The 23,538-nt window shown below is 46.8% G+C and overlaps 1 protein-coding gene across 1 annotated transcript in view; it reads left to right on the forward strand.

The window, feature by feature from the left end:
* The window catches only part of ZFAT (zinc finger and AT-hook domain containing), a 161,080-nt gene that overhangs the window by 105,818 nt on the left and 31,724 nt on the right, over positions 1–23,538 (forward strand). The window contains exons 12-13 of the mRNA XM_082601805.1: positions 14,960–15,098; positions 23,321–23,439. Coding sequence (XP_082457931.1) covers positions 14,960–15,098; positions 23,321–23,439 — 258 coding nt within the window. The remainder of the gene's footprint in view (positions 1–14,959; positions 15,099–23,320; positions 23,440–23,538) is intronic.

Consider the following 23,538-nt stretch of genomic DNA (forward strand, 5'->3'; position numbering starts at 1 on the left):
ATATTTTATTAAGATTTCCTTAGATTTTACCTAATGTCCTTTTCCTGTTCTAGGATCCCATTAGGGTACCATATTACATTTAGTCTTGATGTCTTCTTAGGCTGCTTTTGGATCTGACAGTTTCTCAGACTTTCTCTGTTTTTGATGACCTTGGCAGTTTTGAGGAGTACTGATGAGGTATTTTATAGTATAGCCCTCAATTAGGATTTGTTTGTTTTTAAATAAATTTATTTATTTTATTTATTTATTTTTGGCTGCATTGGGTCTTTGTTGCTGCACATGGGCTTTCTCTAGTTGCAGCTAGCGGGGGCTACTCTTTGTTGTGGTGCATGTGCTTCTCATTGCAGTGGATTCTCTTCTCTTGTTGTGGAGCACAGGCTCTAGGTGCACGGGCTTCAGTAGTTGTGGCACATGGGCTCAGTAGTTGTGGCGCATGGGCTTAGTTGCTCCATGACATGTGGGATCTTCCCGGACCAGAGCTCAAACCCGTGTCCCTTGCATTGGCAGGTGGATTCTTTACCACTGTGCCACCAGGGAAGTCCCTGTTTGCTTTTTAACTATACTTTCTTTGTTTGTTGTTTTTCTTTTTTCTTTTTAGTTATTGCTGTGGACATCACACTATGCATCTGTATTTTAACATATTCTAGCTAGCTGCAAATATACTGTTTTATGAACAGTGGAAGGACCATGAATCATTATAGTTCACGTTACACCCCTCCTACCCTTTGGGTTCTTGTTGTCATGCATATCACTTCTCTTTGTGTTCTAAACTCCTCAGTATAGTGTTATTTTTTGGTTTAGTCAGTATTTAAAATATATGTAAGAAAATATAATCTTAAAAATGTCTTTTATGTTTACTTACATATTTAGCCTTTCTGGTGTTCTTTATTTTTTTTCCTGCAGGCCTAGCTTCCATCTGATAAATTTTCCTTTAGTTTGGAGAACTTCTATTAGCATTTGTTATATATATCAGTTTTGCTGGAGTTGAATTATCTCAGCTTTTGTCTGTTTGGAAATTCTTTGTCTTCATTTTTGAAGGATATTTTGATGACTGTAGATTTCTAGGAGAATACCACTCTAAAGATGTTGTCCCATTATGTTTTGTCTTTCATTATTTCTCTTATCATTTCCCCCTATATGTGATGGTTCTTTTTCCCCTCTGGTTTAGATTTTTCTCTTTTTCTTTGTTTTTTCATCATATTAACATCATTATGTTTAGGTGTGGTTTCCTAGTGTTTACCTTGCTGAGATTTTGGATCTGTGGGTTGATATCTTTCATGAGGTTTGGACCGTTCTCAGCCATTATGTCTTTACTATTACTTCTGCTTCATTTGCTTCCGTTTTTTCCTCTAGGACTATAATACCTCATATATTAAACTGTTTGATATCTCACAGCATTCAAATGATCTGTCCTCTTTCTGTCTCTAATTCTTCTTTCTCTTTGTGTTTCAGTTTGTATGATTTGTATTGATCTTCAAGTTTACTTATCCTTTCTCTCATATGTCAGTTCTGCTATTTAGATTCTCAAATGAATTATTCATTTCTGATATTTTTTTTATTTATAGCACTGACAGTTCTTTTTTATAATTTTTTTCTCTGCCAAAAAGTATCATTTGTTCACACATGTTTTCCATTAGAGCCTTTCACTTATTTATCATCATTATTTAAATGTTTCTATCTAATAATTTCAATATCTGAGTGATCTGTGCATCAGTTTCTATTGACTTTTTTTCTTGAATTGGGTCACATTTTCTTCTTTGCATATCTCATAATGTTTACCTGGATGCTAGATATTACGTGTGAAAGAACAGTAGAGGCTGTTGTCCGTGGGAAAGTAAATGCCTCTTTGTATCAGGCCATTAGAGTGGGGACTGTACAGAGAATAGCAGGCCTGACTGCCGTCCTTTCAAAGCTGTAATTGCGAACTCAGCCCTTGGTTGGTATGTGGTTGTTGAGGTAGTCCTGTTTCTCTCTGGCTTTCTGCTCCTTGCAGAGCTGTCTCCCCTCTCTGCCCAGACCAACCTCAAGAGAGCCTACAGTGTACTTGGTGAAGGCTTCGTACCCTTGATGAGGATGGTGGTGGACTTTCTCTTCCCCGACCTGCTCCAGCCCTGGAGTCCTTGCTGTGTTTTCTGTGCACCCACTGTGTGGTAGGGCAGAGCATGTTGGGATGAAGCCAGGCCTCTGTCTGCCTGGCTCACGGGTCTGGGGAGAGCCACCTGTGCATGAAAAGCAACAGCAAGTACGTTAACTGCTGCAAGAAAGTTAGGTTCTAAGCTCTGTAGGAACCCAGAAGACCAGCTAACTAGTTATTACAACTCTATCATTTTTCAAAAGCTGTGTTTTAATTGAGATAATATAGTATTATCTTATCATGCAAAATCTATAGCTTTGGAAACCTATAGCAACCAAAAATTTCTGATCGACTGATATCCACAAATCAAAGGGAATTAGTGTAATCCCTTGTTGTATTTCTGACAATGAAATGGGTCCCAGAGGCGTTCATAATGTGTCCATGTGAAGCAGAATCAAGTTATATATATAGAAGATGCCAGGCAGCTGAGCTCACAGGCTGTGTAAGGGGCTTAGATACTAAATTGAACAGAGGTGGTGTTTGGATGAGTTCAGCCGGGAAGTGAACTAATTTACTCTTAGTTTCCACTCTAACCTTAATAAACAAGGAAGTGAAAGTACAGAAATGATCTCAAAGAAGCAGAATGTTTAGAACCACACATTTATAAACAGTTCAAGTTGATCCTCAGTCTGAGATCCTCCGTATCCCCCAGAATGCTGAGTCACCCAGCATTGCTTATAGAAAGCATTTTGGCTTTATTTCTACTATAACTTCTGTTACCCAGGAGATGGTTCCATCTTTCCATCAGAAACTTCCGCCACAGTGTTGGAATGTTTAAGTATCTTGTGTCAGAATAAAAAAGACAGGTGGACCCATCCCTTTTATAATAGCCATCTGCTGGGCATTTCAACAGGTGTTTCATGTATGTTACCTTATTTTGCCCTCAAAACTACTATGATGTAGATATTGATCTTCCCATTTTACAGATGAGGAAACAGGCCCAGAGTCCAGTTAAGTAACATACTCGGAAATAACACAATTCGTAAGTGGAGGAGCTGGGATTTTGAGCCTTGTCTCTTTGTAGACAAACCTACCCTCCATGCGTTACCCTCCACTTTCCTACTCTCAAGCCAAGCAGAGGGACGTTCTGGCTCCCTCGTCCCATTTTTTCCCCTCACTGCTTTGATTATATAAGCCTGCAGTTAGATGTTTAGCTATCAAGACTCAAGCACAATCTTTAAGCAGAAAGCTGAGTGAGTGTACACTTAGCGGCTGTAGCACTTCCCAAGATGAGTGGGAATTACTGAACCATGGGGCAAAGAGAGTGAGAAGTCCACTGTCGGGTTGCCGTTGGTGGTGTTTATTTGGCTTTTCAGCTCTTAATTTCCATGAAAGTGGAGAATCTGAGCTTACATGTTTCCCTTTTTTCCTTTAAGCATGTGTATGCCTATGAGGAGGAAGAAGGGCCATGGCGGGGGGCGGGTGGTCAGAGGGGCCATTTATTAAGTTGTTTTGAACTGGAATGTCTCTGCTAAAAACCTGCGATACCATCTTCAGCTTCCTTGTACTTTAGATTTTTTAAGCACTTTGTGGGATAAAAAAAAGGAAATCGGATTGTCTTATGTTAAATTAAAATCCTGTCTGTCTAATAGTGTGCAGTATATTCTCTGGAAATATTGCATTTTGACAGCATAAGCAATTACAAAAACAATCAATAATTGGAGAACATTTGAAGAGTCTTCTAAGCTCTTGCACGAGAAGCAATTAGTATGGATTGATTTACTGTTATTTACTGTGATGAGATAATTGCCTCAACATAAGGCATTTTGGAACTTGTGGTACTCCATGGTTTTAAAACATTTATTCTTTTACATTGTTTAATTCGTCTCGGGCCTTATTTTACAACAGAGGTGACTATGTGCTTGGTGAAACATATGAAGACCTGGCTTTTTTCTCTCTGGATCTTTGGCCCCAAGCTTGGAGTTGTCCCTGTTGTGGCCAACCCAGGAATGAAGTTCCAACCTTGTGCTCCCAGGCTTATAATCCTGAAGAGACAGGGCCAAAAAAAAAAAAAAAAAAAAAAAATTACAAAACTCTTCTCTTCTGCGCAGATGGCGCAGGGCAGCTTTGACTGAAGGCTTGGCTTGTAGACCACAGGGTGACCCGGGGGACAGGAGGCGGGGTGCTCCTCTCATTCACACGGACAGCATTGCTTTGAAAGCTTGGCACAAACCCGTTTAAGGGCTGACCCCGAGGAACGTGAGTCCGTGGACGTCCACTTGCCCCGGCCCTCCTTGGGATGCAGGTCCTTTCCTTTCTGGTATGTGTCTCTTTGCTTCTGCCCGTGTCCCTTTTCTCCTTGTCGGTCCCCTGTGACTGTGCATCCTTAGGCCCTTTGTGTGTATGTCAGGTTGGGGCTTAGTTTACCCGTCCCCCAACTTGGTTCTATGTGTGTGTCGTTCACATCTACCTCTGAGCCCAGGCTAGAGGAGGAGGTGAGGGAGCCGGGATTCCAGACGCAGATGCTCTGTAGGAATTTCCCATATCGGCATCACCGTGTGTCTTATAATCTACAATCTCTGTCCTTTTTCCTATGAATATGAATGTTTTTCTTTTTGAGTGGCTCACTTCCCAGCCCAGGGGTACAGATCCAGTCTCTTGGCGGTTGACCTGGCCCAGTGTGTTTTTCTCTTGCTACGGGGTGAGGGGCCTGCGTGTGGCTCTGCTGAAAGGGCTCTCGGAGCAGTTGTGGGGATGCACTCTGTAAATCCGTGAAACATGTCAGTCTCCCAGCCCATGTCATCATCCAGAACATTCTCAAAGGGCCACTAGCTTTGCTGGATGACCCTGTGCGGGTAATGGGACTTGGCAGTTCACAGATCCAACGCAATGACATTTCTCTGAGTGGAAAAGAAGTTTCTCATGGGCGCCTTTACCACTGAGTAGGGAGATTTTGAAGCCAGCGGCCAATAGGTCGGGGTTTTTGTTTTGCATGGTTTGTTCTGCAAGTCACTGGTACCCACTGCTCTCTGTTGGCTACAGTGGGAGACTCAGCAGGAGTGTAAGGCATGTGGCTCAGGGGGACATGGTCTACCTGGGGGATGGAGGATGGCACAAGGTGGGATTTTCCAGAGTGTGTTCCTTAGAACACTGGTTCTGGGGGATGTTTCAGGCTTTGTGTGGAGGGGCTCAGTGTGCAGTGATTCGCAAACTTACCTCACCGCAGACCCCCCTCCTCCCTTTTCTTCCCCCCAGTGTTCCCTCCCAGCACTTAGCTTTTGTGAAACAACTTGGGAAATGCTGCTTATTGGAGAATCAAAGAGTAGAAAAAACTAGCATATCGAACCCCACATCTATCTGCTGTGCAGCGGCCTCTGATCACCCCCGAGTTAGAGCCACACCCCGCAGACCACAGGTGGCTGCTCCACCCGCCGCGCGTGCGGCCTCGCTTGGCCTCACCCCTGCCCTTCCCTTCCCTTTCTCTCTTTCTTTCTTTCTTCTTTTTAATAAGGCAGTTTGCCCTGAGTTTCTGTCTAAACCGTCAATGATAATCTGATAGCGTCTCCACGCAGGCTGCTCTGTGTACGTTACCGCTACTCCTTGTGCTAAAATGAGGAAACGTGCCCGGAGTTGCACAGCTGTGAAGCTCTAGACCCCCGCTTGAGCCCAGGTCTCTTTGCCCCCCACCAAAATCCCTGCCACTCAAAGTTCGTGCGAAATATTCTGGACCACAGAGCTCTCCATGGCCAACGGTGGGGAAGCCTCTGTTCTGATTGTTGCTTTCCAGAAATAAAATCCAGGTTAGACACTTAGAAGAAGCTGTCACACTTCATCCTGTCCTTTCCAGGCTCTGAGGAGATGAAACTGCCTCGTAAGTCTCAGACATAACTGCATTAAGTCTCTGAGGGAGGGGAGCCCTGAATTAACAGTGCTTGAGAACCCCGGCTCCTGCCCTGCCCGTAGCCCAGCTGCACGCTTCTCAGGGTGACTTGGTGCTAGCTTGCGTTTGAGGTAATTGATGGCCACCTCAGACATTTATGAAAAAAAATTCCGTCTTCCTGTCGGGTTGTCTCAGCTGCAGAAGCGCGGCTGTAAATCTTACAGGTGTTCTACAGCCCGGGCCCCAGGGAAGCGCTTGCATAATCCAGGACCGTCTCTCTCCACCGTGTAACCTGATTTAAGTTTGGCGACGCCAGTGTTGTAGTTAATATTTCCTCCAGGCCTGTGACCAGGTCTCTCTTTAGAGAGACACCCCGACTGCAGTCTTCTTTTTGGACATTTTGGGTTATGAAGGGCGGATATGCTAGAACCCCGTTCTAGTATCAACGTGATTTTTGTCACACCGATGAAAGAAAATAAGGGAAAGATCGCTTTACATGTCAGGGTGTAAGTGCCTTTGCTACTCTTGTTATTAACATTACCAATGGCTGCCACTCATGGGGTGCTGTGTCACTCAAGGCGTTTGACCTAAGTGACCTGTAATCCTCAAAAACCTTGTGAGGAGAGGTTTTTTTTTGGTCACATATTTACCTATTTAATCAACCACTTCTTTTTTTACTTCTCTTGTTATGAAATAGAATGTACCTCCAGAATATTGCATACACACGAGTATGTGGTGTGATGAATGATTATGATATGAGCACTCCTGTCCCACTGCCCAGAAATGGACCACTGCCAGTCCTCAGAGCCCTTTCATGGGGTCTTCCTGAGCCCACCCCCTTCCTCTATCCAGAGGTGACCTTTATCCTGACTTCGCTGAGAATTACTTTTTGGTTTCCTTTGTAGGTCTACCATCCATTTATACATCCCTACACAAACTAATTTAGCATTGCGTGTTTTTGAACTTTATATTATCTATATATGGGCATATATCTCTATATATGGATTCATATATGGAAGTTATTATATTCTTTTTTCTCAACTTGGCTTCTTTACTGAACGTTATGTTGGTGAGACTGCATGTCTCCCTCCTTCGTCCGTCCTTCGTGGCATCGTACTCCCCAGTGGGACACAGCGCATGCTGTGCAGCCCTTGTGGGAGTGTCCACGTGCTCGGCTCATCCATTTAGTCGTAGGTGGACAGTGGGGCTGTTTCTGTTGTGTTGCTGTTACAAGCTCTGCTGCTGTGCACTGTCTGTGTGCATGTCCTGGTGTGCTCGTCCACGAGGTTCTCCGGGGTGAACACACCTGGAGAGGACTTGCAGGCCGTGGGCACCTCTTCAGCTTTACGAGGCGAAACCCAACCATTTTCCACAGTGGTTGCACCAGGTCACGCCAGCAGTAGAGGTGCACGGCCTGGAGCCTCTGTTGCTCCATGTCCCAGGGTGAACGTTCAGGGTGGCCAACCTGCTGGGCCTGCACTGGCCTCTCTGTGTGGCTTTATTTTCATTCTCATGGTGGTTAGTGGAATTGAGCCCCTTTTCATATGTGTTTTTGGCCATTAGTATTTATTTCTCGTTCCTTTTTAAAAAAGAAATATTGTTCAAATATTTTCTCATTTTTTCTATTGACTGGTTTTGCTTTCTTATTTGTTTTCAGGAATTCTTTATATATCGGGGGTGTGGGTCATTTTTTTGGTTACATGTTGTGAATGCAGTCTCTCGTGCTGTGGCTTTTCTTTCCCCACACCCTATGTAATGTCTTTTACAGTTGTTAAATTTAATGTCGTTTGAAGAAACGTCCTATCCAGAGATTTAGCTTTAGTTGTTGTTGGGAGGCTTACAGGAGTCAGTAACAGAAAGAGGAAGGTGGTTTGTCCTTTCTCCTTTAGCCACATGGGTATAGTAGGGAGCCCACCTGTGTGGGGCCGGCCTGGCTGCCGAGGGAGCACAGGTGAGCCTCGCTGGGACAGACTCTGCTCTCCGGGTGCTGTAGCCTGGAGCGGGTCGGGGAGAGGGGGTGCTGGACCTCCAGAGAACAGTTACGCCGCAGCAGGATTCATGCTGCCGGGTTTTCCTAGGTGCTGGGGGTGGGGGGCGCGTGGGAAGGAAAAGTCACATCTTCCCAGGAGTTAGGGTAGGTTTCAGAGGCGAAGGTGCAGGGAGTAGCCTGTGAGCTAAGACTTTTGCAGAATGCATGGTAGCTTGTCTGGTGACCGTTTCCAGACAAAGCATAGACATGTTTAGTGACTTGGGGATAAAGAAAAAGTTGAACTCATCCAGTTGGGCTGAAATCCGTGAAGCACAATAGTGTTGTTTTCTTTCAAAGCAAAGAGGCGCATTGTTTTAAGTGGGGGGAGGGTGGGTATATTCGCTGGTATCATCCGGTGATCCATGCTTTGGGGATCCAGGACTGGAGGCTTTGCTTCGAATGAATGGGTCAGTGATCAGCCTGCTCCTTCGGATGATGGACTGATCTCCACCGTCATCACATGTTTCACTGAGACAGCCACATCCCCTTCCTGTCTTGGCTCGTGCAGTATTAGAATCAATCAGTTCTTTCTCGAGGTTATTGAGAAAAAGAGAGATGGAGCCTGATGCAAGGAACTCAAGTGGAAGGGGGCGCCATGTCAGAGGGCAGGAATGAATGCCTCGTACAGCCGTCTGGGGGCCCGCCAAGGGACAGGGGCAGCTCACCTGGGCCCCAAAAGTTGTCCTGGAGGTTAGCCAGGTAGAGGAGGGCAGGCAGGGGTGTCGCTGAGAAAAAGGAGCAGCCTGAGAGCATGAGGAGAAGCAGAGGAGAGACGGGGAGGAGCCCCTGGGCGGTACCTGGCCCAGAGCCTGGCTCACCTTGTGAGAGGGGCGTGGCAGGTGAGGCCGTCTGGGGCTCTGTACACACGTCAACACCAAGGTCTCCCTCTGATGCAGAGCTGCCACATTCCAATAGCCTGGCTTCTACCAAGCAGCGTCTAAATTGTCTCATACCAACCAGCCCACTTAATTTAGGTTGTAACAATTATATAATCTTTTCCAGCATTTTGGATCCAAATTCACCTGAATACCAGTTAGACTTGTGGTTTATCTCCTTCTTTATTTCTGTCTCTCCATTGACCGGGTTGTTAAACTAAGGCTATGAAATCATGACTTGTGGCCGTAGGTTTTACCCACAGGTCATCCGGAACCTTCTCCCTTGCCATTATGCTTCCCCATCCTCTTCAGAGAGCATCAGGCCCATCACAGAGGGAGAGGCTCGCATTCTGATCTCTGAGCCTGTGGTTATAGGACCGCGATGCTGCATGTGCTTCCACACAGTGGCCCGCAGGGTCCTGCCAGGTGAGAGCCTTCCTGCTTGCTGTGGACGGAAGCCAGCAGGGCGCCCTCTCCTTCTACCAGAAAGCCATCCTGTGCTCTGTGATTGGTGACCGATGTCACGACCTCGGACATCACCTCCTCACCAGCTTCTCATCTGTTGTAAACATTCCTCTGAGTCCGTCTCTCGACACCCATGGGAGATTGCATTAGCCTCTCTCATGTAGTTCGATGTCTTCTCATCAGGTTTGTCAGAGCCCGATTTCACAGGTGAGATAGGACTTCCTGTCCTCCGCTGTTTTCTTTCTTTCTGTTTGGAGAACCAGAACAGCAAATCCTCAAATTGTGACAAAGTGTATTTTACTTGCTTTCTTGACATAAGTCTGAGAACTTAGAGTTCCAGCCTCCACAAGTTCAATTGTACTTTTTCTTTCAACTCAAATGGATGGTTGTCAGTGTACCTTTTGAGGAGGATCCTTTGATGCGCCTTTTGAAAAAGGCGTATCGTTTGCCTTGTTGAAACATCACTGACACCTGACCTCAAATCCAGCTTCCGCCCCTGCCTTCTCCCCGTGACCTGGCCTTTGTTCTTAGCATGTTCCTGAAACCAGCTCTTTTCAGTCTGGCCACAAGCCCACCTCCCCGATGGCCAGTCCCAGTGGACACTTGTTAGGCCTTATCGGGTTTCTTAGCGTGCTTGACTCTGTCACCCCTCCCTCCATGAAGGACATTCGTCTCCAGACACCCCTGATTCTTCTGCCTGCTGCCGTTCTTGTCCTTCCTCACGAGCTCCTCTCTTGCTGTTCCTGTGTTCCCGGGTGCTGTTCTAAGGCCACTTGTCTTATCACTTTACACACTCACTGACAATGGGTGTGTTCCGTCCTAGGGCACTTTCTGGTTGCCCGTGCTCAGATCTGTACCTCTAGCCCAGAACTGTCCTCTGAGCTTTAGACTCCGAACACCTTATATCTTCAAATGCTTTCTGGACCTGCCCTCCTGGATGTCCAGGGCTCTGCGTTCTCCCTCTTTCTCTCAGTATCTGTAGAACTTCCTCCACGGCAGTCCGGATACCTTCCTCCCGTGTCATCCACGCTGGAAACTTGGGAGTCATCCTGAGGCTCTCTGTCTTCTCACACTGCGTCTCCATCTTCAGGTTGGCTGATCTTTCCTCCTCTCTCTTCCTTTCCCATTTTTTTTGTTCCGCTCTCTCACTTTAGGCCTCCAGATCTCTTGTCTACACCACTGAAGCAACTGGACAGCTGATTCCCTGCCTTCAGGCTTGTTCCTTTCAAAGCCACCCTCTGTTAATTTCCAGAGTGAACATTGTGAAGTTGGCATGTCACCCCCCGCTCGATACCCACCGGAAACCCCACCTCCTAAAAACCTCATTTCCTGATTCAGCGCACGTCCCACTGTGACCTGGCTGTGTCTGCCCTCTTCTTGGCTTCCACCTATCCCTGCCTCATCCCTGCCCCCCAGGAACGGCCAGCATTCCTCCCGGCTCACCGTGGCGGTCCTCATGTGTAGAAGTTGATGTTGAGATGTAGGCTGCCTTATGTCTAGAAAATCCAAGCAAACCAAACCATGCCCCTCCCAGGGAAGAGAGATGTTCAGGAAATGACAAACGGGAAGTCAAATCATCTCTTCATTGTTGGCTGGTCTTGGGCCCCCAATCCAGTGCAGACCAAGTGGTCAGGCTGGGAATCTGTGAAACTTTGGGCAAATTCCTTAATCCTTTTACATGTCAGTTTCTTATCTGTAAAATGGAGATAACCATTGTACCTACCACATGAGGAGGTTGTGAGATTTCCAGGAACTAATCCATACAAAACTTAGAACTATCTGGCATATGATAGCTATCAGTGAAGGTGAGCTAAAATAGTTATTATGTTAGGTCACATTACTTAACAAATCTAGTGCAACACTGCGTTGTAGGCATGACAGCGGGTTTCTGCCTTGTTTTTGATCCACTTTCTTTTTGGATGTTTTGTCTCACATGCACTACAGGACTATAGCCTGCATATATTTTCCTCATAACTCTTGGCTGGATTCTGGCCTGAAAGCTCTCCATAAATAACTTCCCTTTGAGATGTAGCGTCCTTTGCTATCTGCAAGTAATCAGACTTAGGAAACAAGTTTTGTGATTTAGTTTGCTTAGATGGCATTTAATCTTTGCAGTTGATATCTTAAGTGACCACACTCTTGTGTATTCAGGGGATCACGAATCTCTCTCATTCGTTACTATGTCCCCAGGGTGAGAGAACAATGTCTGACTCATAGCAGGAGGTCAGTAAATACTTGCTCCATAAGCGAAATCCCAAGATGTGCGCTGTTCATAACGCACTCAGACTCTATGCCTGGCATTGGGTGGGTGCAGGGGCGTCACCCACGCTTTTCTTTGCCTATGTCTCCTGCGCCACAGCGACGGCCCCAGCAGAACTCCTCGCTGGAACGTGGCCATGCCCCACAAGTTCAAACTTGTTCGGCGTGAAAGGCCCAGATGAGGCTCAGCTGTACCATTTAAAGAGAAAGGGTCCTAAGAAGAAGCTAGGTGGTGATTGATCGGGTGTGAAAGGTGACGGCGGCTTCGAGGGGGTAGAAGAGAACGGGAAGGTTGATCCTCCTAAACCCCTGGAGCCGTTCAGCAGTGCAAGGGGCCAGGGGTCTGACCTCCCTGCCTCTAACGAAGGCTGAGATCACAGACTGTCAGAGGCTGCAGAAGGCTCTTTGTCACGCAGGGAGGCTTGGTCAATGTCAGTCTTTGAAAGTGTCCCTTTCAACTTTAAGAATTGAAGATTTTCATAGAAATCAGTAGGTCGGAAACTGATTTCTCATTTGGGCTCACCTCTACATTGTTTGGCCTGTCTACTCACATTTTGGCCATTCTCCTTTTCATTAGCAGTTCTACCAAGGAGCAGGTGTGGGGAATTAAAGGAGTCGAAACTCTCATGAGGCAGTTTATCTGCTTTGCTAGAAGAAGAATGGAACTGGCTCTCAAGCCTGAAGTTAGGTTTGTAGGACCATTTCTCATTTTAATTGCCTCTTCCTGCCTCTGTGCTCACTGACTACCCAGCACCGGCAGGGGAGTGTTTTTGGTGGTTCTTTTTGATTTCTATGCAAATGCTAATATTTGCAAAATAATTTCATAGAACTTGCTTATATGGAGATGAAAGCACTTCAGAAGATTTCAGCTTTTATTTTAACTTTGCAGATAATCATATATTGGCATTTTAGGTCTCTTATTCTCTGCTCAGTAGATAGGTGAGAAGCCTGGCTAATTTTTGCCTTTGTTCCAGGTCCTTTTGTTTAATAAGCCCTCATAGGCCAAACCACGGGTTTCTTCTCCATGAAGGACGGAAAGTGGCATGTGCAGTGTAACACAAAGCATCCGGTGACCACGGTGTGGCCTTGACGGAGGGTGGGGTCCCTGGGGAAGGGTTCGGAGCAGGTTGGCTCACCAGAGAACGCCCCCCCCCCCCCCCGAGTCTAGCTGTCTGAGAACTGCTCTCCTGGGAGTCACAGCATTTCCTTTACAGGCCAGGTCAGCACTTTCTCTGTGCTGGAGTGACAGATGAGAGGGGCAGGGGGAGGGCTCTGGACACGTGTCTGAGGAAGCCTGGGCAGACTCGGTAGTTGGTTGGGTGGTAAGAGAGAAGGGAAAGTCTAGGGTGACGCCCAGGTTTCTGTCTTTGCGTGAATAGCTGATTCTGCAGAAAGATCGTGAGTCTGAAATTGTGTGTGTTTATTTTGAGGTTCTTCCAGAGCATCCCTGTAGAAATGCCTGGAAGACAGTTGAAAATTCTATCTGTGGTTTGGGAGCCATCACAACTGGATATATATGGATATATCAGCACGTAAAAGCGATCATTGGAACCACAGTGGAAGAACAAAACAGACCCCAGGGCAGAACCTTGGAGAAAGTCAGCATTTCACCTCAGGCCTGGGAAGCAGATCTAGTAAAATAACCCGAGAAAGTTCAGAGCGAGAAAGAGAACCTGGTGATACAGTGCTGTCACCACGTTACGCGTCACGGTGGGAGGTGTCAGCCAGTGGAAGGAGGTGGGGAAGGAGGGGGGCGAGGTCTGCAGAGGGAGCCCGGGCTGTACCCGCAGGAGCGGTTTGCCTGGGAGATCTGGGGGGCCTGAGAGAGGAAGGGGATGGTATGGAGGTGGCAGGCAGGACTGCGCTTCGAGAGCGTGGGGTGGGAGGTGGCCTACAAGCCAGGAGTAGAGTGATTTAAACTGGGCCCAGGTAGATGGCTTTTCTTTTCATTTTCTTCCCTTCCTTCATCTCTTTCTCTCAATGGGGAGACTTCAGCACATCTCTAGGCTTGAAGAACCATGGAAAGAGGGGCTGATTGGAGTGTCAGAGAGGACTTTTCCCGTAGTCGGTGCATCCCACTTCAGAGATGCATGGTTCTGCTTTAGCTCTTCCAGGTGACAGTGGAGGAATATTGATGACTTGGACAGTTGAGAAGGCGAGGTGGATTTGAGGTCTCACCAGACACAGTGGTGTATCAGCTCCCACAGACATAGTAAGGGTCGTGTAAATTGCTAAAACAGTAAATGTAAAATTGTAAAAACAGTAAATGCTTTCTGTGGCATCTTAGATACCAGTTTATGTTGGATCATTTAATTCTCACAGCAGCCTTACCAGGTAGTGGTATTACCCCTTTGAATTGTTAAGAGGCTCAAAGCTTAGAGGAGTCTCACTACTTGTCTGAAGTTCCACGGCCAGGCTGTGCTGGGGGTCAGTTGAACGTGCCGCATCGGAGTCCCCTGCTGTCCTGTGGGCCGCTCTGTGCTCTTCCGTTCCCACTGGGCCAGGAAGCTGCTTGTGTCACCAGACAGGTCCTGAATGCAAAACTGGGATTTCCATAGCCCTGTGCTGTATAGCTGTGTAGCACATGGCTCGGAGGGACACTTGATTTTGTCCTGACCAGGAGTAAGGGCCTGGGAAGGACAGGGATCCGGTTGTACATCCATCTCCTGGCCAGTGGATGGGTCTCAGTGGGCCTCCCAAGAGACCTGAGCAGGCGCCTCTTCCCCTCACCACTCTCTGCATCCCCTGAAGTGGTTGCAATTTGGCAGATAAGACTGCACGAACGACCCGTTGGTCCCCTGATCCTAAAAGAGCCTTGTCTTGCCCAGGTGGGGGTGTTGGAAATAGATTTTATCAGGCAGATTTCCCTAAGGGGGGACGGTGATGTATATACATGGTGCTTGCAGGTAAATGCTGCGGAGGAGTCCATTTAGTTAAAGAAGCAGGTCCATCAGGGAAGTAATGGTAAGGGGAGATGCTTGAATGGCATTCACTTAAAAAAAAAAGAAAAGTGATAGATTCCTGGGTTGCTTTCTGTTATTTTCTTCTTAAACAAGAACTATAAATCTGGGGTGGACAGCAAAGAAAAGAAATCAGAGCAGCCTCATGTAGCAGAGACCCCTCCTACCCTGGGGACCCCTGCCAGGTGACTTGGACGGTCCCTGCAGAGGCAGGACTCAGCTGCCCCAGGTTGGCGTCTTTTCCTGGAGCATTTCCCAGCGGGCGGCTTGCCCGCCCAGGCCTTCCAGGAAGCGGACACTCCCAGGTGGGGGGGTCGTGGAGGAGGACTGGGTGGGTGGGGGAGCTGGGCCTCCTTCTCGCGGGGGCTCGATGGCACGGGGCTGGCCTGGCCCTAACCCTCCTCCTTGTCGCTGCAGCCTTTCCGCTGCGCCCACTGCCACTACTCATGCAACATCTCGGGCTCCCTGAAGCGGCACTACAACAGGAAACACCCCAGCGAGGAGTACACCAACGTGGGCACCGGGGAGCTGGCAGCCGACGCGCTCATCCAGCAAGGTAGGCGAGCGGGCCGCGCCCGTCCTGCCCGGCCGAGCCCCACCACGGGGCGGCGCTGCGAGCTCCTGCGGCGCCGCCCCGACCCCTGAACGGTCCTCAGCATCACTGCTGTCCTCCGCCTCCTCCTCGCTGTTTATATCGTGTTACTTACACCAGGATTGTATTACAGCGACCCTAACGGAACTCTTAAATGGACAAAGTGATAATTAACCCACAGATTTTACCACCCTTCCCATGATGTTCATTTGTCAGTACAGTCGTCCCTCGGTATCTATGGGGGATCAGCTCCAGGACCCTCACGGATACCGCAGTCCGCGGAGGCTCGATCCCTTGTGTAAAATGGCAGAGAACAGTCAGCATTTGTATCTGCAGCCCCACGTTGGATGCGGAACCCGGGGATGCGAAGGGCTGACTGTATTGCCTTCTGTCCTTGGCCCATGCACACATTTCGCACAAATGAAAGTTCATGGCTTACATAACAATGATTAACACGCACATTTTGTTTTCCTTTGGTGCGCTGTCTTCCTACTTTACCCTCTGAGGGCTTTTCGCGATACAGCATCAAGTATTGTTTAACTATGCTCCTGTTGTTAACATGGTAGGGTTTCCAGATTTTTCTTTTATTGCAGTTGTAAATAATGCTGTACGGATCACAGTTATAGGTGGGATTCTTTAGATTATCCAAAAATATTGATTCAGTGCTCAGATTACTTATGCGTCTTGAAAAGGAAAAACTACTTAGAACATTCAAACTAAAGAGAATGGATGAAGACCTCTAATATCATTGAAAAGTTTGGCGGGCTTTTGCTTCTTTTTTTTAAATAAATAATCACATTCCCACTTGAGAGGGTTTAGGTCACATGCTGTCACCACACAGAGGAATGCTGCTGTATTTATATCTGCGCTTCGGTAATTCAGCTGGAAAATGATTGCAGCGTGCCATGAGTCAGTTGCTACTCTTTCCTGAATCCTGTGACTCTTTGAAGCTGAAGACCATTTTAGAAACCTGCCCCCGTAAACAGAGCTGTGGGATTGTAAACTCGGCTGCAGCTGGGGCCGCACCTAGTTTTCCCATGCAGCGTGAAGCTCCACTTGCTGTAATCGCCATGAAAGGCATCTTAATGTAATGAAATGAATTGACTGTATCCTTCAGCACCTTTGGTGACAGGGCTGATGTACGGAGATGGATGAGCAGCAGAAAAAACTCGGGATAATTTTAATCCATCCGTCTGGGGTAATGGGAGCGTGGGCCTGGCATTGGCTTGAATGGCGGTTTCACGGAGCTGGAGGGCAGGAAGGTGCGATGCCATTTGGGCAAGTCACCCTCCTCTCTACCTGAGGCCCTGCACCTCAGGTGGAGTTCACAGCAGCCATCCCTTGTGATCGCGGGGAGAGTGAAACGAGAACACTTGAGTGTCTGGCACTCAATATATTTTCATGCCTTTCTTTTATTTTTACTTTTTTTCTGAAAATATGCCAGTCCTTCTAGAGCTGGTGCATCTTTTTTTTTTTTTTTTTTTTTGTGGTACGCGGGCCTCTCACTGTTGTGGCCTCTCCCGCTGCGGAGCACAGTCTCCGGACGCGCAGGCTCAGCAGCCATGGCTCACGGGCCCAGCTGCTCTGCGGCATGTGGGACCTTCCTGGACCGGGGCACGAACCCATGTCCCCTGCACCAGCAGGCGGACTCTCAACCACTGCACCACCAGGGAAGCCCTGGTGCATCATTTTTGCTGACTCCCCTGTCTAGGAATCACAGAGGAGAGGATGGATCGCCTTAGAGTCACAGTAAATAACTGGAGTAGCGGGCTAGCGATTCGTTTTAACATCCTTCACACTCTTGGGTTGGATGGGCAGGAAATAGACGTTTACTGTGGCAGTTGGGACAGGCGTGGGGATCTGATTGATGACACTGTCATAGCTCCGTGCTTCCAAACTTTCATCATTGCCTTGCAGAAAATGTACTGAGGTCAAGTTGCTTCACACCCTAAGTTTTCACTTAAGTTTCCAAGACTCTCTCTAATCAATTGGCATTCCCTGACAGGGTCTGGGTTTTATTTCTAATCTTTGCAGGGCTATTTTTGGCCTTTGTGTGTGTGTGTGTGTGTGTGTGTATGTGTGTGTGTTTATTTATTTTTCCTATGCCCCCCTTTAAGAGACATATTGTGGAAGGAAACAACTAAATGTCTCTTGGCTCATAGGAGACATTGTGCCATTGTGTGTTGGCGGGAGAACTGTCTCTGTAAGCAGAGAGCTGGTTAACTGGGGTTGCAGCTCAGAGATCTCAAGAGCACACAGCTCTCGCTGTGGAGAGTGAAGGAGACAGGGAGAAAGTGGAACTGGATAAAACGACTGTCTTTGGAAATGATGAGGTGTTTGGTACCACTGGAATTTTCCATTTCCTTTTGATTAATTTCATATAATTCTCCCTATCCCCACTTGGTTGTTTTTTTTTTTTTTTTTTTTTTTTTTTTGCGGTACGCGGGCCTCTCACTGTTGTGGCCTCTCCCGCTGCGGAGCACAGGCTCCGGACGCACAGGCTCTGCGGCCATGGCTCACGGGCCCAGCCGCTCCATGGCATGTGGGACCTTCCCGGACCGGGGTACGAACACGTGTCCCCTGCATCGGCAGGCGGACTCTCAACCACTGCGCCACCAGGGAAGCCCCTCCCATTTGGTTTTATTTTCATCTTCAGATCATTCCTCAAAAGATGTCTTTGTGGGACTTTATAATTTCTTGTTTTGAGATAGAGGAATATATGTTAAAATGATGATATAATAAAAAAAACCACAAATAAAATGTAGTTTTATCAAAATGATGCTAGTCTCCTGAAACCAATGCAGGGACTCCTTGTCCATCAGCTGTGTTTAAATGGTGTCGCACTGTGACACAGGCAGAGCCATCAATTGCTGGGAAAGATTCTCCTTCCACCATGCTCAGGGGTTTGGGGAGGGTGTCCGTGCACAGCACTGCAGGAGAGGCGGGAAGAAGACCAAATAGGCTGAGGTTTCTGAGGAAAGGCACGTGGTGTTTTCCACAGAGTTTGGGTCATTTCCAGCAAGCTCTGGAATGGGGGCTGCTAGGGCATCCACTCGTCGTGTTCTGTGAGTGTTTACCAGCTGGCTGTCCCGGGGCAGGGAGAAGGGAACCTGATTCGTAGCATTTGCCAATTTCTGTGCCGTGCATATTTCCGCCAGGGCCAATTTTAAGCTTCCAGTGTGAGGTCGCTGAGCTGGGAAGAGATGGTTCCAGCGGCCCCAGCACACCTCTGGTCCTGGGGGCACAGGTGCTGCTTCCAGCCGCATGCCAGCTGGGCCCCATCAGGAGGCACCAGTTCCCTTGGGCGCCAGTGCTTTTTGTCAGTTAGACTTGTACTGAATGCTACTTAAGTGTTTTATTCCCTGCTTGTGTTTTATGTACTTCTGATATTTTGAAAGCAGATCAGACAATCTCTTGTTTATTCTTCTCAGCCCATCACTTGTTCATTAATATGGATTCGAGGCGTTTTCCCCCAAAATACACATTTTTCACGTTGTATTGCTTCAGTGGGCCTGCCCCTTTCCTCCTTTTAAAATGCCCCTGATGAAGCTAGCTCAGGAGCTGGTTCACTAAATCACAGGTTGTGAAAGGCATCCGATGCTCTGATGCTGAGTGTCACAAACTCTCAGCTCATTCCTGGAGCTCACGGTGGGCTAACGATGGGGCTTAGCGGGCTGGTCCTTTTCCGGTGACCTCAAGGCCCTCCTTCAAGTCGCCCCAGGTGGTTGGCACGAGCGAAGGGTTGGGAGCACAGACCCTGGAGGCGGGTCTGTGATCACTGTGGCCCCTGGACCAGTTACTTACCTTCTCTGAGCACCAGGCTGCAAAGATGAGAGAGATCTTATTCTTGAAGATTCCAGACCCTGCCTGACATGTAACAAGTGCCTGATACATGGTTCAGATTCCCTAGCATGTTTATTCCCAAAGTCCTTCTTCACGGTGCATCTTGAGCTCCTCATGTGTCCCACACTGTGCAAGGCACTGGGCTGTGGTGGCAGTTTTGCCCTTCCTGTCTGGGTTGGAGACAGAGGCTGGGCAGCTCCTCCGTGTTCTGATCCTCTAACAGAAGGTACACCTTCCTCTTAACAGGCCCCATGTTGCTCACAGGAGGAAAGTCAGCTGCTTCTCCTGGGTGGTGTGCCTTAACTCAGGCTCCCCGTTTTAGGGGATCACTGAGCAAGGGTAGGTAATTAAGATAAGAAAAGATGTGAGGAAGAGGACCAGGAGAAGGCTTAGTCTTGTGGCATCTGCTAAAATCTTTGCGTTATTTTGAACAATTGTATTAGAAAAGTGTAAATATGTGTACATCCGTACCTTAGATGTACATTCACACCAGATTCAGGGAAAATAGTATAGAAGAAAATCCAGAAACTATCAGTTAACCCAAAGTCCTTTATTTGACTTTTGGACCTTTTTATTTTAAAATTGTTTTTATTAGGGCCTAGATCCCATACATTATTGGCAGGTGCTTCCAGTGCTGTGATGCTGCGCCGTGTTGTTGGTTGTTATTTTATATACTATCTTCTCTCTCACGAAGCCCTGTGGGGTTGGCGTCATCATTTCCATTTTAAAATGAGGAAGCGTAGGGAGGGAAAAGGACTGGTCCCGGCCACAAAGTGAGCCGGTGGTCAAGCCAGACCGGGGTCCTGATTCAGAGTCTGGCTTCTCACCACGGGTAGGCTGGATCTCAGATCCCAGGATTTTGAGGAGTGTGTGAGCGGACCAGGAGGGATGGGGGAGACCTTGCTTAAGCTCCGTTTACCAATTCCTCACTGGGGTTTGGAACGTCAGCCTGGCTTATAGTCAAATGCACTTTGTTTTTCCTCTGCAGTATTTCCCAAGTCCGATTTCGTATTTCACTTGTTAATAAAATCAAATTACTCTGTATCCACTTTCCTTTGTTAATTAAGCTGCTTTTGGTCCAGTTACCCTTGAGTGCCTGTATTAGTTTCTTATTGCTGCTGTAATAAATGACCACAAACTTGGTGGTGGTTTAAAGCAACACGGATTTATTATCTTACCATATTCTGAAGGTCAGGAGTCCCAAGATGGGTCTCACAGGCTGAAGTCAAGTTTGCTAACAAGTCTGTATTCCTTCTGGGGTCTCTAGGGGAGGATCTGTTTTCTTGCCTTTTCCAGCTTCTAGACGCTGCCCACATTCCTTGACTCATGTCCCTTCCTCCAAAGCCAGCAGTCTTTCTCAGGTTACGTCACTGGGGTCTGCTCTCCCACTCCCTTCTTAGAAGAACCCTTGTGATTACATTAGGCCCATCCAGATAGTCCGGAATAATCCCCCATCTCAAGATCCTTACGTGAATCCTACCTCTGAGATCTCTTTTGCCATGGGAGGTCGCATAGTCACATGTTGCAGGGATTAGGATGTGAATATCTTTGGGGGGCTGACTTCGCTGCCTTTTATAAGGACATAAGCTTTAGCATTTTTACCTTGGTAGAAGAGAAAACCAAGACCCAGAGAATTTAAGGAAGTGGTCCTGAGTCACGTGAGCAAGTGCCAAATTCAGGTCTTCTGACTGTCCAACCCAGTGTCCCATGCCATTCTGGGAGTTATATTATTGAGAATGAAATTGAATTTTCCATAATGTCAGCCACTGCAAAGGAGTGCAAATAGATTAATGCTCAAAATTCCTCCAGAATACACTGCATTCCAAAAAGAACAAAGGGCTCCATGATGGAATTTTAAAATTGCTCCTGAAATTCTATCCTTTGGCCTGGTTTGTCTTTCCTCAGGAGGAATTTGCGACTTGGGCGGTGGGGGGATGTTTAGGGTTTTGTGGTGCACACTTACTATCAATGCTGCAAGAAAATTCACCAGGCCTCCCTGTGACCTTTACTGAGTGTGGCCTAAGCATTTAATGAATTGAAATGGAAATTAATGTTTCTCAGCTTTAATGTCAATTAACTGGCATAGTTACACCTTCGGTCTAGATTACATATTTCCATTTGTTGTTCTTTAATTAAAGCCACCATGGCAAAGGTGGACGTTTTAATTAATGTGGAGGCATTCTCATATTAATTTTAATTGAAACATAATATAAGGATGTTTTTCTCCCTAAATTAGTTTCTGTTAAAGAATAGCCCAGAAGGAACCTTCAATTTCATTTTAAAGCCTAAATTTAACCTTAGGTAGTTTGCTTGTGTTCATTGCCTCGTATTAAGTCTTTACAGAAGCAATGTGAGCTTAACCAAAAGAAAAGGTAGTGGTTCTCGTACCTTGGAGGGTTTTAAAAGATGATTGTAGGAAAATATTTCATTTTAGATGATTAATAAGCAATAACACAGAAGGTTAAAAAGTAAGTTTAATTATCCTCTGGGCAAGAAAGAACAAGCCCATTTGATTTTGCCTAAAAAAAAGAGTGCAGTGTACTTGAGTTTCAGAAAACAAGCATCTGTTTGAGCTGCCTTTTCTGTAGAATGTTCTGGAAGTTCAGAATTGGTGTCTGTTGCCAGTCTTTGCGCTGACTCTGGTCCCTGTCTCTGTTGGACCTGTTGTGCCCTCCTGCGCCCTCCCGGCGTGGGAGGCCGAAAGTTTAAGGGGCTGTGCTGTCGGCCATCTGGGTTGGCTTCCGTTGCTTCTCATGACTTTCTGGGGAATTGCTCACCACCTCAGGTGATAGACAGGAAGCCCCGGTTACAGAACGGTGCTCTCTGAGAATCACTGACATGGAATTGATTCAGGAGAGCTAGCACATCCCAGCTGCATCTAGGAGATGCTTAGATTAGGTGATGCGTACGATGAGATTTGTCTAGTTCTTATATAATTTGTTAAGACACCTCGTCATGAGGACAGAATTCCTCTCCCTCCCTCCTTAGTGCCCCAGTGAGCAAGAAATAAATACTGACACTGGGAGGGCACAGGGAAGCACAGCAGGTCCAGCAGAGACAGGGGGCCGGGTCAGCAGACAGACTGACAACAACAGCAGGTGTCCTGAGAAGAGAAGGAGCTTGGGGAATGCAAAAGACAGAGAAAGGTGAGGATGGGGGGGGCGGGGACAAGCCTGGAGAGGCAGGCAGGGACCAGGCCACTGGGGTCACAGGCCACAGCAAGGAGCTGGGGTTTTATTCTGGGTGTGATGGGAAGACAGTAGAGGGTCTTACACCTATGTGAGATGTGATTCTGTTTGAGTTTTTAAGAGTTTTTATTTGCGTGCTGGGTGTAGAGCAGACAAACAGTGGCTGCGAGGAGACCAGTTAGGTGCCTGGTGGTCCCATCTCACTGCCCCGGCCAGCTCAGGGTGCACACCTGAGGGTGCCGGCACTTAGCCTGACTCTGGCCTCTTAAATGTCTGGTAGATTTGGAGGCCTGATGCCGGGACTACAGTTAGCCTCCTGAGGGGCTAGAGTTTGCTTCTGGAAGCACAACCTGTTAAATCAGTTTGCTGTACACCTGAAACTAACACGACATTGTAAATCAACTCTACTTCATATAAACAGACAAATAAATAAGTGATTTTTGTCCAGCTCCTAATTTAGTTGCTGCTTCTGATATAATTTTAGATAGTCTTTGTGTGACTTTGTGTGTCGGTTTTTTTGGTTTTTCTTTTTTTATCCTAGAGTTTTATATTCTCTTAATGAAAGCATCCAGATACTTCCTGGAACATGTGTAAGATTTAATGAATTAAATAAATAGTGACATTTCAGGATGTGACCAGCTTTTTGATTTGTCCTTTAGAAGGATATTCATATGGGAATTTATATCACTGGCTCCGCTTCTGATGTGAAGGAGACTGAGAATCTGGCCCTTGGTCTTAGTGTTTTAGGACGAAGGAGATTTGAGAAAAGCACCCATTGTCCTTCAGTTATTTTTTGCTTTCCAAATTATTTGTTATTTTCGAATAAAAACATGAAAAAATCATTTAAGCTGTTCAGCCACTTGGCCAAGGGAATTATGTTACTCATCTTAATTCTCTCTGGCACCTAAAATATTACGTGTGTATTAGGTTCACTGCAAATTCTCATTTAATAAACGAAAAGAAATGCATTAAGTTTTAAACCTTTGCCCTGAAAAACACATATACTCTTGCTATTCTGTTTAATATTAAGGTAAGCTTGGATTGAAAGTACGTACTGGAGACAAAAAAATACATTCCTTAGATCTGAAGCATTTGAATGGAAGGCAGAATTCATGTGTTGTGAATGCTTCTTTTTACCTGTGTCTGTGCTTTCAGGTTGTTTGAAGTGTCCTGTGTGCAGCTTCGTTTATGGCACCAAATGGGAGTTCAACAGGCACTTGAAGAACAAGCATGGCCTGAAGCTGGTGGAGAACGAAGGAGATCCCAAGTGGGAGGTACTTTTTAAAGCATGGTATCGATTGTGACTTTCCTAAACGCAGATGACAAACCAGGCAAGCCCAGTGCTGTTCCTCAGAGCAGTGGGTTTTCTGGTT

Source organism: Mesoplodon mirus, assembly GCF_964341445.2.
Source record: "Mesoplodon mirus genome assembly, chromosome: 16".
Classification (NCBI taxonomy): Eukaryota; Metazoa; Chordata; class Mammalia; order Artiodactyla; family Ziphiidae; genus Mesoplodon; species Mesoplodon mirus.